Source organism: Kogia breviceps, chromosome 3, assembly GCF_026419965.1.
Source record: "Kogia breviceps isolate mKogBre1 chromosome 3, mKogBre1 haplotype 1, whole genome shotgun sequence".
Classification (NCBI taxonomy): domain Eukaryota; kingdom Metazoa; phylum Chordata; class Mammalia; order Artiodactyla; family Physeteridae; genus Kogia; species Kogia breviceps.
The window spans coordinates 86,221,370-86,234,032 of record NC_081312.1 but is presented as its reverse complement, the minus strand read 5'-3'; the positions used below and the strand labels follow the sequence as shown (position 1 = coordinate 86,234,032).

General features: G+C 44.9%; 1 protein-coding gene across 1 annotated transcript in view; it reads right to left on the bottom strand.

Moving 5' to 3' along the window:
- Positions 1 to 6,260, bottom strand: part of CAPN3 (calpain 3) — a 48,873-nt gene extending 42,613 nt beyond the window's left edge. The window contains exon 1 of the mRNA XM_059058036.2: positions 5,655 to 6,260. Coding sequence (XP_058914019.1) covers positions 5,655 to 5,963 — 309 coding nt within the window. The 5' untranslated portion in view covers positions 5,964 to 6,260. The remainder of the gene's footprint in view (positions 1 to 5,654) is intronic.
- Positions 6,261 to 12,663: the final 6,403 nt, after the last annotated feature.

Here is a 12,663-nt window from a genome sequence, read left to right as displayed (position 1 = left end):
GTAGCGGCAAGCGGGGGCTACTCTTTGTTGCTGTGTGCGGGCTTCTCATTGCGGTGGCTTCTCTTGTTGTGGAGCACGGGCTCTAGGCATGCGGGCTTCAGTAGTGTGGCACGCGGCCTCAGTAGTTGTGGTCCAAGGGCTCTAGAGCACAGGCTCAGTAGTTGTGGCGTATGGGCTTAGTTGCTCCGCGGCATGTGGGGTCTTCCCGGACCAGGGCTTGAACCCGTGTCCCCTGCATTGGCAGGCAGATTCTTAACCACTGCGCCACCAGGGAAGTCTTCATCATGGACATTTTAAACAGAGAAGAAACGTGGCACCAGACTATGAAAACGATACTTGGTTATAGTCTGAGAGCTGAAACTAAAAGGCAGAGGGTCACCTTGTCTGACTTCAATTGGGAACGTGCATGGAAGGAGACTCAAGTTTTTCACTGCCCTACACATGTCAGCAAATGACTGAAGAGGCACCATGGATATTGATTTTGGGGTTATAAATAAATTTCAGTGAGTAGGTGAATTCACAAATACAGAATCCACAAGTCCTGAGAATCGACTGTATGTGGATCATAGCATTGACAACTCCAGGGTTGGAAAAATCACACCTATAGGGTAGAGTTGAGAAGTTTTATGACTATTTGATCTGAAGCAACTGAAGGAAGGATGGCATTATTCACGAATAAGGAGAATTACTATATAGAGGAAATCAGCTGACTCAATTTCACTGTCTGCTGGATCAGGGCCGGATATAATGTGCTAATATTGTGGCCGGAAGAGTTCTGGCTAGAAATAAGGGTGAACTTTCAGACTGAGAAAGGTACTAACTATAGGTTAATAAAGGAGATGGGGGCATCGTTTTCCCTTCAAAACCTTAACATCAGGAAAGAAGTCCATCTACCTGGAGTGGCAAAAAGTAGTAGTTCCCAAACATTTTTCAAGCCTATGATTTATAAGGAGTTGTTTATAGCAGCTTTGATACTGCTTTATAATATATACTATCTATTCCTGGTGCTCTTGGGGGGTATAATACACTCCTAAAAGTTCTGATGGTGATTATTTAAACCTGAAGTTTGGATGAAAATGGTAAAGCAAGTGTCAGCTTCACTTAAGCAATATGCTTCCCAGATGTTAGCTGAGGGCTCACGGTTCCTTGGAGATCCTGAATCCCCACATCATAGCCTCTGAGAGGTCAGACCCTCCTCCCTCCCACCACAGTTCAGCGGGTTCTGGGCAGCTTGCTTCTTTATGCTTCTCTCTTTCCCCACTCCTGTGCTTTCCATATTCTGACTTCCCGGTGTGCTGGCCCAGTTCGGCCTGTGTAAATAAAGACACTAGCTTCCGCCCTTTACGGAGAAAAGTTATATACTTGCATCCAACGTTTCACAAGTTCATTGGTAAAGAGGTCTTTGAGGGTCAGGTCAAGGGGAGGGATGACCTCCACCTGTGTGGCCTTCTGCCCTGTTGCTTCCCCCATCCCCCTTTGGTTTCTGTTCTAGCACTCCTTCCTCTTGTAAGTAAATCAGCATTTTTTTCCCTTTTTTTCCCCTAGAAAACAACCATGTCCAGCCCCCTTCCTATAACTACCAGAATCTTCCTACTTTTTCCTTATGTGTTTTCCTCTTGAAGAGAAAAGCTGACGATTCAGCCATGCTAAGGATTCACATATAAACACGTCTGGATAAATATGTATAAAATATCAAAGATAATTTTGTAGGGGTAACAAGAACTAACCTGAAGAATGTAGTGACTTATTTTATTTTTTAATTTTTGTCTGGTGTAACAGCTTGGGACAAGGGAGAGGTTAGTTCTGCCTGGATGGTGGGGACTTGGGAAGGGGCAGGACACCAGGTCAGACAGAGAGCAGCAGCAAAGCCCAGCTGGTGGGGTTGGATTCAGGCTGCTAGGCAGCAGAGGAGAAAGAAATGGTTTGGGAAGAGGAGTAGGAAGGGGATGGCAGGACTGTGAGTTAAGGGGGAAAGGGGTCTTATTTGTCTATTCTCAAGGTACTTCCCCCCCCCCTCATATTTTAACATCACTGAAATTGTGATGCATCTTACATTAGAAAGCCTCCTCCAGTTGCATTTAGCTGGGCGGTGGTCGTGACCTTTCATGGATACCCTCTGATAAGATCTTAGTACCAGCATCAAAATCTTCTAGACTTGTTGAAAGATGATTCGTGATAAATTTACAACTTGGGAAACTTACCTAAACTCTAGCCTTAAAAAGAGTGTACATCAGGAGATTTCCAGATATGGAAACTACAGGAAATAAAGTCATCTGTTCAGAATATAAAGGGGCTGCTGTCTGTCTGGGAAAGAGCTTTCCTCAGGTCTAGGTGTTGGCAGGAGGATCTAGCTGACCCAGAGAGCGCAGGAGAGCAGGGTCTAACCTGGGAGCCAGGCTGGACCAACGGGGCAAAGCACAATTGGATATGGGGTTGTAATAGTAATAACAGGTAAGACGGAAAGCATACACCAGAGAAATGTGGGTGAAGTTGGGACCCAGCTCCGAACTGGCAGAGGGTCAGGCTCTGAAAAGATGGAGCGATGGGGACAGGACCCGAGGGGAAGAGGCAGTTAGGCAGCCTATGGCTGGAGGCCCAGCCACTGCCAGCAAATTATAAAGCACTGGATCTGGAGATAAAGGAAAGATGGTAAATTCCCCCAACCCCCCAGAGCCAGTGGAAACAAAGCTGAGCACAAAGTGGCTCAGGGAAAATGCAGAATCCCAGCTATCAGCCCCAGGAGCTTAGAGGGCAGAGGAGGAAGGGAAAACAGATTTCCTAAGGAAAGAGCTGATGGGATAAATTGGGGGTGGCTGTCCATCAGTGATGCAGTTTTGACCTCAACTCAGCTGTGAATGGGAGGCCCCAATAGGTTATAACCTCTCCTGGCAGAGCCAAGAGACACTGAGGCTGTATCCATCAAGTGCAGTTTAACCTGAAGTCTGACTTAACCTGGTTCCCAAAGAGGTGGACTCCTGCTTCTCTGGGGTCCAGGTTAGGGTGGAGCTGGACTGAGGTGGAATTTCCTGAAAGGTGACTCTGCCTAGAGCCAGAGACAGGGGAGGCTCAGGAACACGTGCCAGTCTCTGTTGTTGGCGGCCTTAGTGAGCTGAGCTGACTCAGAGGGTTAGCACCGCACAGAATCTTCTATGCAGAAAGAATCCTTGCACAGAATCCTTGTGCTCTGCACCACAAGAGGATGTGAGTCAACTTGCCTATGGAGGGGCCCTGGCCTGGAAAGGCAGAGGCACCGAGAAGGGAGATGCTGCCTCCCAAGGGAGAATTCCCTCGTGGGCTTCTGGGTCTCTGTGGAGCGATCTGGGGGTCCTGCATTCCCAAGGGAAGGAGGGTACCAGATGCACAAGGCCTTGCAGCTGGCCCCTCGTGTTCCATCCCTGCAAAAGCAAAAGGGATCTAGGTTGCCCCTGATTTTAAGAGTGATTGCAGGAGAGTATGGAGAAATAACCTGGAATGCACAAGACAAAGGCAGATGGGGAAAATGGGAGCATTTGCTCACCGCCTTATTCCAGAGGTTGTCATAGCCGATAACTGAGTGAGCAGCCAAGTTCCCCGACCCATTGTGATTCCCCCTTTATGTGGTCACCTTCACACTCGAATGATGCACTCACATTTTACAATCAAACACACATTCTGTATTTGATGGGGATGACTGGAATGGCCCAAAAGGACAGGCAGTTTCCTGCCCACCAGGGGATGGTTCATACGCATATCCTCATGTTCGGTTGGACCGATTCATTTAGATCAGGCACGAAATACTCAAACACATCGCTTTGAGTAGTATCTTGATTGCTCTAAAGGCCGTGTATGAGAAGACTTAGAACAACAGAGCAGCTGAATGTGTAGGGGACCAGGAGAGAAGGTGATGGAGAGATGGACAGGGAGGCCGGGGCTGGCTGGAGAAGGGCCTATAGCCCAGGTAAGGAGTTTGGACTTATCTGAAAACATGGGGGGAGAGGAGAACACTGTCATTGAAGATATTTCATCAGGGATGCGACGTGTCCCAGTTCCCTCGCAGTAGGGCAGTGACTGGGTTGGAGAATGAAGTTCTTTCCAGTCCTCCCTTCCAAACTGAGGGCCCTCAGGACAGTCACGGGCCTGAGCATAGAGCCAGCAGGCAAGGAAAGGGGCCCTTGTGGAACACACAGGGTGAGGACAGGGTTGTTGGATATTTAACCTGGATATTTCATCTCAGATTAAAAGGAAACACATGGCTTGGGACATCCCTGGCGGTCCAGTGGTTAGGACTCTGCTCTTTCACTGCCAAGGGTCCGGGTCCAATCCCTGGTCAGGGAACTAAGATCCCACAAGCTGCAGTGTGGCCAAAACAAAACAAAAGAAGCACATGGCTCATGAATAGCACTGGGCCTCAGTGTAACCCAATGAAGCTCATGAATAGCACTGGGCCTCAAATGAAATGGTTTCCTCAGGAGGGCTTCTCTCTCTCCGTGGCCTGGGTTAGCTCTCCCTGCCTTCTGAAGCACCCTGAACATTGTCTCCTGAAACTCATCACTCTTGTTCAAAGCCTGTCTTGCCTTCAGGACTCTAGGCTCCAGGAGAGCAGGAATTTTTGTTTTCCTTATTTACACTGTCTCCTCAGTTGCTTGCCTGGTTTCTGGCTGTAGAAGATGTTCAATAAAGATTTCTTGGGCTTCCCTGGTGGTGCAGTGGTTGGGAGTCCGCCTGCCGATGCAGGGGACACGGGTTCATGCCCCGGTCCGGGAAGATCCCACATGCTGCGGAGCGGCTGGGCCCGTGAGCCATGGCCACTGGGCCTGTGCGTCCAGAGCCTGTGCTCCGCAACGGGAGAGGCCACAACAGTGAGAGGCCCGTGTACCGCAAAAAAAAAAAAAAAAAGAAAAGAAAAGATTTCTTGAATTAAGGACAAGAGTCATGCTGAAGGTGTGATCAGAGAAGGGAGCCGGGGGAATGTGACTTTCTTCCTGGTAGACCACTGTCAATGGAAGCCAGAGGCTGGAAGAGTCACTAAAAGAAACAGGGTTTTAATCCAGGCTGTCATGCGTGCCCTGGATGTACTTCACTCTGGTGTGCCTTTATTTCCTCACTTGTGAGGTGAGGTAGATGGACTCAAATGAGTGCTAGGGATTCTCCTTCTAATCCTAACATTTTGTGCATGAAAAAGTAGTCTTTGCTGCCACTCTCCTCTTTCCAGGGCTCTTTCCATTTCAGAAAGACATGGCTACTGGCAAACTTAAAAGAACATCATGATTTTAGCCCTTCAGTGAGAAAGTGAAGGAATCTTTTAAAGATGCAAGATACTTGAACAGGAGGGTAGATCTGTTCCAGGGACTACTCTCCAGGTCGGAATTTTGGAATTTGTTTGGAAACTCCAGTTTGGAATTTGTTCTGGGAAAGGAATACTTACTTTTAAAGGGTGAATTAAACTGACTTCCAATTGCTTTCATAAAAAGCAAGATTTTTTTCAGAGAGAGAGAGAGAGAGAGCAGAGAGTGAGAATCAGCCCTGCCTCACCTGAGGACACAGCCCTGCAGGGCTACTGCCAGGATCCTTCGCCCAGTGCCCCATGCACCACAGAGCTGTGCTGTGGGGAGGTGCAGAGTAGGAGGACTTCTCTGAGGGAAAAAAACCCAAGCTGCAACCACTCGGCTACTCACCGGAGGTCTCTTCCAGATGAACTGGATGGGGAACTTCTGGCTATAAAAGAGAGAGGTCTCATCCGGCGGGAACTCAGGATCCACATAAAGAACCTTCTTTTCTAGACATTTCTTGTGAAGCTGCTCAAATGTCTTCTCTTTCACCCCGATAATGGGAAAATTGCGGCTGATGATGGCTGAGTAGATGCCACTTGGGTTTCCGCCGCCAGCCTCGGTGCCCTTGCCCTGGGCTGCCTGGGGGATTGGCCCCGGAGACCTGGGCTCAGCCCCTGTCCGTGGGGCCACAGACGCACTAATGACGGTCAGCATGATAGGCAACTTTGGAAGGAACAGGTTTTTAAAGACAACAAGATTCAGCCACCTTTAAGGAAAGGAAGCAACTGCAAAGAGGAAGTTGTAGTAATTCTGTCATTGGAGAGAAAAATGTCCACATCACTTCAAAGTTTAAAGCCCATCAGAAGGTTGTCCAGCTTGTGTTCACGTTAAAAACTGAGCTGTGATCCAGAAGCCATCCAGTTTTTCCTGAGGAAGGAGTAAGGATTTCTGTAGCAGTTTTTACTTAGGGGGCTCCTACCAGCAGCATACATGCCAGAGGGAGAGAAAGAAAGTGAGGGTTGTGTTTCAGTGGCCCGAAGAAGCCTGAGCCAGGAAAACCAAAAATAGACATGAAGAAAGATCATGAGTATGAGAGCAAGAGAGAGGCTAGCAGTGCAGCCAGACTGCATGCTCGAGAGAGAAGGACCTGGCCAGGGATGTTCCTGTGTTGCCATTAAGTTCTGGTGTTGTCAGGAAATGAAAGGGGAATATTTGAGTAAATTGAACACTGAGACTTAGCAAAGAATGGCAGATACATGATTGAATTGGCAGTTATCCAGACTATCAAACTATTAGCCACCAAATTAATGGAAAACAATATTGAAAAAAGCTTGCAAGGGTGAATGTGAGATACTGAATTCTAGGAGAATGTTCTAGGCATTTTTGAGAACATGATTTTTACTTTCCTAGGATATCAGAATATTACTGAACTGGATTTGGCATCTCTTCTAGAATGTTCTGATGTCAGCGTTCAGTGAAACTGTCTGGGTGGAAAATGCCACTCAGCAGAGTCCTCAGTTGAGAAAATCCCTGTCTCTTCTTGCCCACTTGACCTAGCTATCCCTTGTCTCTCCCCACCCCCAAGATATACACTGGGACCAAATCTTCTACAAAAAGTGCACCTGAGTACAGATTATTCAGGCGTGCCACATTAGGCATCTGAGTCAGAAGTTGGAATTGGATACTGAGCCAGGTTGGCCATCAAGTCCTGGCACGTCATACCCAAACAGTTGGCCTCAGGGCTCTTAGATGAGACCACAAGTGGCTCTGGGGAAGGAAGTTGCCTGTCTGGCCTCTGCCTTATCTTCTACTCACGGTAGCTGCTACCCAGGCTGTCAGGAGATGGCCACATTCCAAGTGTGGCTGAATGAAGGCTAGTCCCAGAATGCAGCTCTGCCTGTTCCCATGTGCCCATCTCATCAGCCCAAGGCTAGAGGCTGTGAGAGAAGGTAGGAAGTGACAGCTGAAATAGGGAGTCCTGCCAGGCTCGTGATCCCTGGGGTTGCAGCTTTGAGGAGCCCTGTGTCTGGAGTTGCAGCTTGTAGGAACCATCAGCTTATTCCCCCATCCCTCTAAGGAAATGCCCAAGGATCTTTATTACTACTCTTGGAGAGGCAGAATAGAGAAGGGCAGCATCTGAAGCTGACTGCCTAGGTTCAAAGTGTAGGCCTGCTGCTCATTGGCTGTGCCTGTGTAGCTTTAGGTGAGTTACTTCTTCCTTTCTTCCTATGTCTCAGTTTTCTCACCTATAAAACGGGTATAATGATAGTCATTCTGTTATTGAGTTGTTGTAAAAACTAAACAAATTGCGTACATTTAAAATAGTGGCAGGATTGTCTTAAGCACATAATAAATGTTAGAGATGAACCGAAGTTAATATTATTTTGGGGTTATATCAGGTTGAATGACAGTTACTCATTGGCACAAATCAGCTTTCACTTTATGAGCATTTATTGACCATCTTCCATGTGAACAGTGCATCTGCCCAGGACCATGTGGTCACAGAATCTCCAGAGGCGTGACTATCTGCCTGCACTAAAGGAGCCTCTAAAAAGATTGACTTCCACCCTCAAACTCACTAATGGAATGGAAAACAAAGGGGGGCAGTTTCCTTCTCCCGCCATAATATGTGCCATCATATGTTTGAGTCCCAGCTCTATACCACCTTGAAATTCACAGCACTGACCCACATTTTATTGTTTCTCTTTATTGAGCTTCCTGTTTGCCCACAGGACTATAAGCTCTGTGAAGGTGGGAACTGGGTCCCCGCTGCACCGTAAGGGTTAAGCACATAGAAGGTTCTTAATAAATATGTGTTGTATATCTGTTGAATGACGTTTCCCTACGTGATAAGAAATTTCTTCCACTTCTTATTGCTTTGCCAATGCAATCAAATTATCTTGGCTGATCTGCCCCCGGGGGAGGAGCTGTCTCTGGCCCCCACACAGCTGACCTTCTTTTCCTCAGCTGTCTAAGCTAGCTCCATCCTTGGTAATGAAGATGGGTGTGTGATGGAGATCAGCCTCTTGTCATAGCACAATAGGAATACTGTATCAAACACACAGAGTGCAAGGTGCTATTCATTTTGCTCTACCAATTGTTGTGAATAAAACCCCCTCTCAGATTAGCAGGTCCAAACTCAAGGTTTATTCAGCTGCACAGCTGTAGAAACTCATGCTATCAGCGAGAAATCCAACCTGAGCCCACAAACAAAGGGAGATGATGAGCATGTAAACAGCTGCACGTTTTCAATTCCCAGAGCCTCTTCAAGGATAAAGAACTCGTTTTTATAACATATTTCAGCCAAGGTCATGCAATTTCTGCAGCTGGAATGGCGTCTGTTGCACCAACAAGGCAGTTAATGATTGCGTATCACTGTCTTCCACCAACATTTCTTTGATTCAACACTGTTGGAATTAATGCATTTGCTTATAATTAGAACACCTACCATTCATTAAGTGCCTACTGTGAGCTAGCCACTTCACATAGTTGTAAAAACTTTCTTTTTTTTTTTTTGGCTACACTGAGCAGCATGTGGGATCTTAGTTCCCCAGCCAGGGATCAAACCCGTGCCCCCTGCATTGAAAGTGCGGAGTTTTAACCGCTGGACCACCAGTAAAGTACCCTAAAAACTTTTAAAGTAATTTTAAACATACAAAAGCATTGCAAAGATAGCACAGATTTCCCGAATACCCTTCAACAGCCTCCCTTAATGTTTACACCTTACATAACTATGGTACAATGATCGAAAGTCAGAAATGAATGTTGGTAAGATACCACTAACTGAACTACAAGACATATTTTGATTTCTTCAGTGTTTCCACTAGTGCTTTTTCCCCCCTTCTGTTACAGAATTTGATCTGCACTGCATTTAATTGTCATATCTCCTTAGTGTCCTCCAATCTCTGACAGATCCACAGTCTTTGTTGCTCTTGAACTTGGCACTTTTGAAGAGTACTTGTCAGATATGTTGTCAGACATTCTACATATATGTAGAATGTCCCTAACTTGAGTTTGTCTGATGTTTTTCACATGTTTAGACTGAGATTATGGTTTGGGGGACGAATATCACAGAGGTTTATGCACCCTTCTCGTCAAATCAGATCTGGGGGTACATGACATTGATGTATTTTATTACTGGTGATATCAACCTTGAGTACTTGGCTAAGGTAGCATCTACCAGGTTTCTCCAAAGTAAAGTTACTATTTTTTTCCTTTCCATACACATGGAATACTTTTAATCTGTACACAACCCTGCAGGTTTGATTAATCCCATTTTACAACTGAGAAAACTTGAGATATCTGCTCTATTTTTACCGTTAAGTCATGGGAAACTCACAGAATTTAGAGATTATCTCTTTTCTTGAACAAAAGAGGAAACCAAAGCCTAGAGAGATTAAATGACATGGTCAAGGTCATTCTGCCAGTTCACTACAGAACCAAACTAGACCCCAGGTCTCCTGATATCCAGTGAAGGAATAAATGCATGACTAAGACTCCGGTAATGTGCATTAGGCATAAGATCTCTGGATCCTTGCATATAAATAGTCAGGGCTTCCCTTCCCCTAGCTCTGATGGGAGTGGAATCTAACACCATCAGCCGTGCTGAAAACAACAGTCAAGAAGCAGCTGTCTGATTCTGGCTGGACTTGCCGTGGCACTGCAGACTTTAGCTGGTCATAAGACAGGCAGATCTGATATCAGATGCCAATGTCTCCTTTATTTCTGCTAGAATGTGAGTTATATGGCCTCCATTGTCTGCGGTTAATATGGTAATCTGTTTCCAGTGGAGCTGCTGATGGCTTTCTATCCCCTGGACTGAGAAGTTATTTTAGTCTAGAGTGCCACTCCCCCCGCACCCCTGGAATTATGCTGGGCATTCAGAGGGTTTGGTAGATGGAAATCTTAAAAGCAGAGTGGAATGCTTGATATTGTCATAGGAGTTCCATTACTAAGAAGGCTTTTAGGTAAGATGGTCAATTATGAGCTAAAACCCATTAAACTCCAAATATTTATGTGTTTTGACTGTGTTTCTGCTGCCTATCACTATGATACACTGATACTGAGAAGGATGTGAAAAAGTGAAGGAATTCTGCACGCAGACCAAACTTCAGAACTGTGGTCTTCCCTATGTCTACAACAATCTGATAGGCCGGTATTAGTTAACCAGGACGTAAGGCTCAGCACAACTTTAAGGCAAACTAACGGTGATGAGCTGTGCTTTCCACTCTAGGGAGCCTTTAGGAGAATGGCCCAATCTGGGACTGGCCCTGGTCATGTTGATGTGTGGGACCAGGACCCTAGAATTCACTTAGTTCTGAAAGTGAGTTGTACCCCAGAACATAAATAGTCCTATAGGTACATTTAAATGAAAACAGCTGGGACTTCCCTGGTGGTCCAGTGGCTTACAGTCCGTGCTCCCAATGCAGGGGACCCGGGTTCGATCCCTGGTCAGGGAACTAGATCCCGCATGCTGCAACTAACACCCGGTGCAGCCAAGTAAATAAATAAATATTAAAAAAAAAAAAAGAAAGAAACTAGGCCTCTAGAGCAGGGAATGTCTTGGTACCTGGTCAAACTGGAATCTACATCCTGGGATCACTTCTGTCAGGAACTGACCACCCCAGGTCCACCATAGCCAGGATCTGCAGGATGATTTAGACCTGGGAAAAGAAGGAAGGTGACAAAACTGGCCTTCCAAATGCATGAAGAACTTTCCCTAACCACTATACAGGGCATCTGCCCTAAATAAATGCCTGCCATAAACATGTAGTCCATTCTTTTTCTTAGTGTGAATACCCTCCTGAAAGCTCCATGGTCAGCTCCTGCAGTCAGACAGGACCTCTGTGGGGAAGCACATATAGAAGCACATACAGCGCTGCCATAGTCTGGGTGGTGTGAGGTCAGGGGCTGCTGGCCTAGTGCTCTGAGGGTGGTGTTTGTGGTCCCTGAAGTAGGGGGCTTGGCTTGGCCTGGCATTTCTCCAGTGAAGAACAGCTGATCTTATGATTCTGAAGAGGTCTGCTGCATCAGAAATAAAGGTGTTTTCTTGTACTGGAGTTCATTCTTTTTATTTTTATTAGAAAAAATTTTAATTGAAGTATAGTTGATTTACAATGTTGTGTTAGTTTCAGGTGTACATCAAAGTGATTCAGATATACATATACTTTTCTAGATTCTTTCCCATTATAGGTTTTTACAAGATATTCAATATAGTTCCTTGTGCTATACAGTAGGCGCTTGTTGTTTATCTATTTTATATATAGTAATGTGTATTTGTTAATCCCAGACTCCTAATTTACCTCTCCCCCACTTTCCCCTTTGGTAACCATAAGTTTGTTTTCCATGTCTGTAAGTCTGTTTCTGTTTTATAAGTAAATTCATTTGTATCATTTTTTTTTTAGATTCCACATGTAAGTGATGTCATATGGTATTTGTCTTTCTTGGTATGACTTACTTCACTTAGTAAGATAATCTCTAGGTCCATCCATTTGCTGCAAGTGGCATTATTTCATTCTTTTAAAACATTTTTTATTTATTTATTTTTAAATATTTATTTTGGCTGTACCAGGTCTTACTTGTGGCATGCAGGATCTTTGTTACAGCATGTGCACTCTTTAGTTGCAGCATGAATGTGGGATCTAGTTCACCGACCAGCAATGGAACCCAGGCCCCCTGTGTTGGGAGCATGGAGTCTCACCCACTGGACCACCAGGGAAGTACCATTATTTCATTCTTTTTATGGCTGAGTAATATTCCATTGTATGTGTATACATCTTTTACCCATTCATCTGTTGATTGACACTTAGGTTACTTCCATGTCTTGGCTATTGTGAATAGTGCTGCTATGAACATAGGGGTGCATGTATCTTTTTGAATTACAGTCTTCTCCGGATATATGCCCAGGAGTGGGATTGCAAGATCATATGGTAATTCCATTTTTAGTTTTTTTAAGAAACCTCTATACTGTTCTCCATAGTGGCTTGGAGTTCATTCTTAACTCCATTTGTTTCATCCTATTTTACATGCTACAGCTTATAAGTCTTTACAACAATAGAAACCAAACATTTTAAAGCTATTAGATACTAGGAAGATATGGCCCAGCATCTTTGTTTTTAAAACTTTTTGCTTTGAAATAGTTTAAAATTTACAGGAAAGTTGAAAATATAGTGTAAGGAATTCCTGTATACCCTTCATGCAGATTCTTCAGTTATAACATTTTAATACATTTTGCCAACTTTCTCTCTGTCTGTCTCTTTTTCTCATACATACATAATTTTCTGAGCCATTTGAGAGCAAGTCAGAGCTATGCTACTTTAATACTTCCATATGTATTTCCTAAAAATAAGGAAATTCTTCTCTGTAATCATAGTACAATTCTCAAAATTAGGAAAATTACCATGTAATCAAAAGA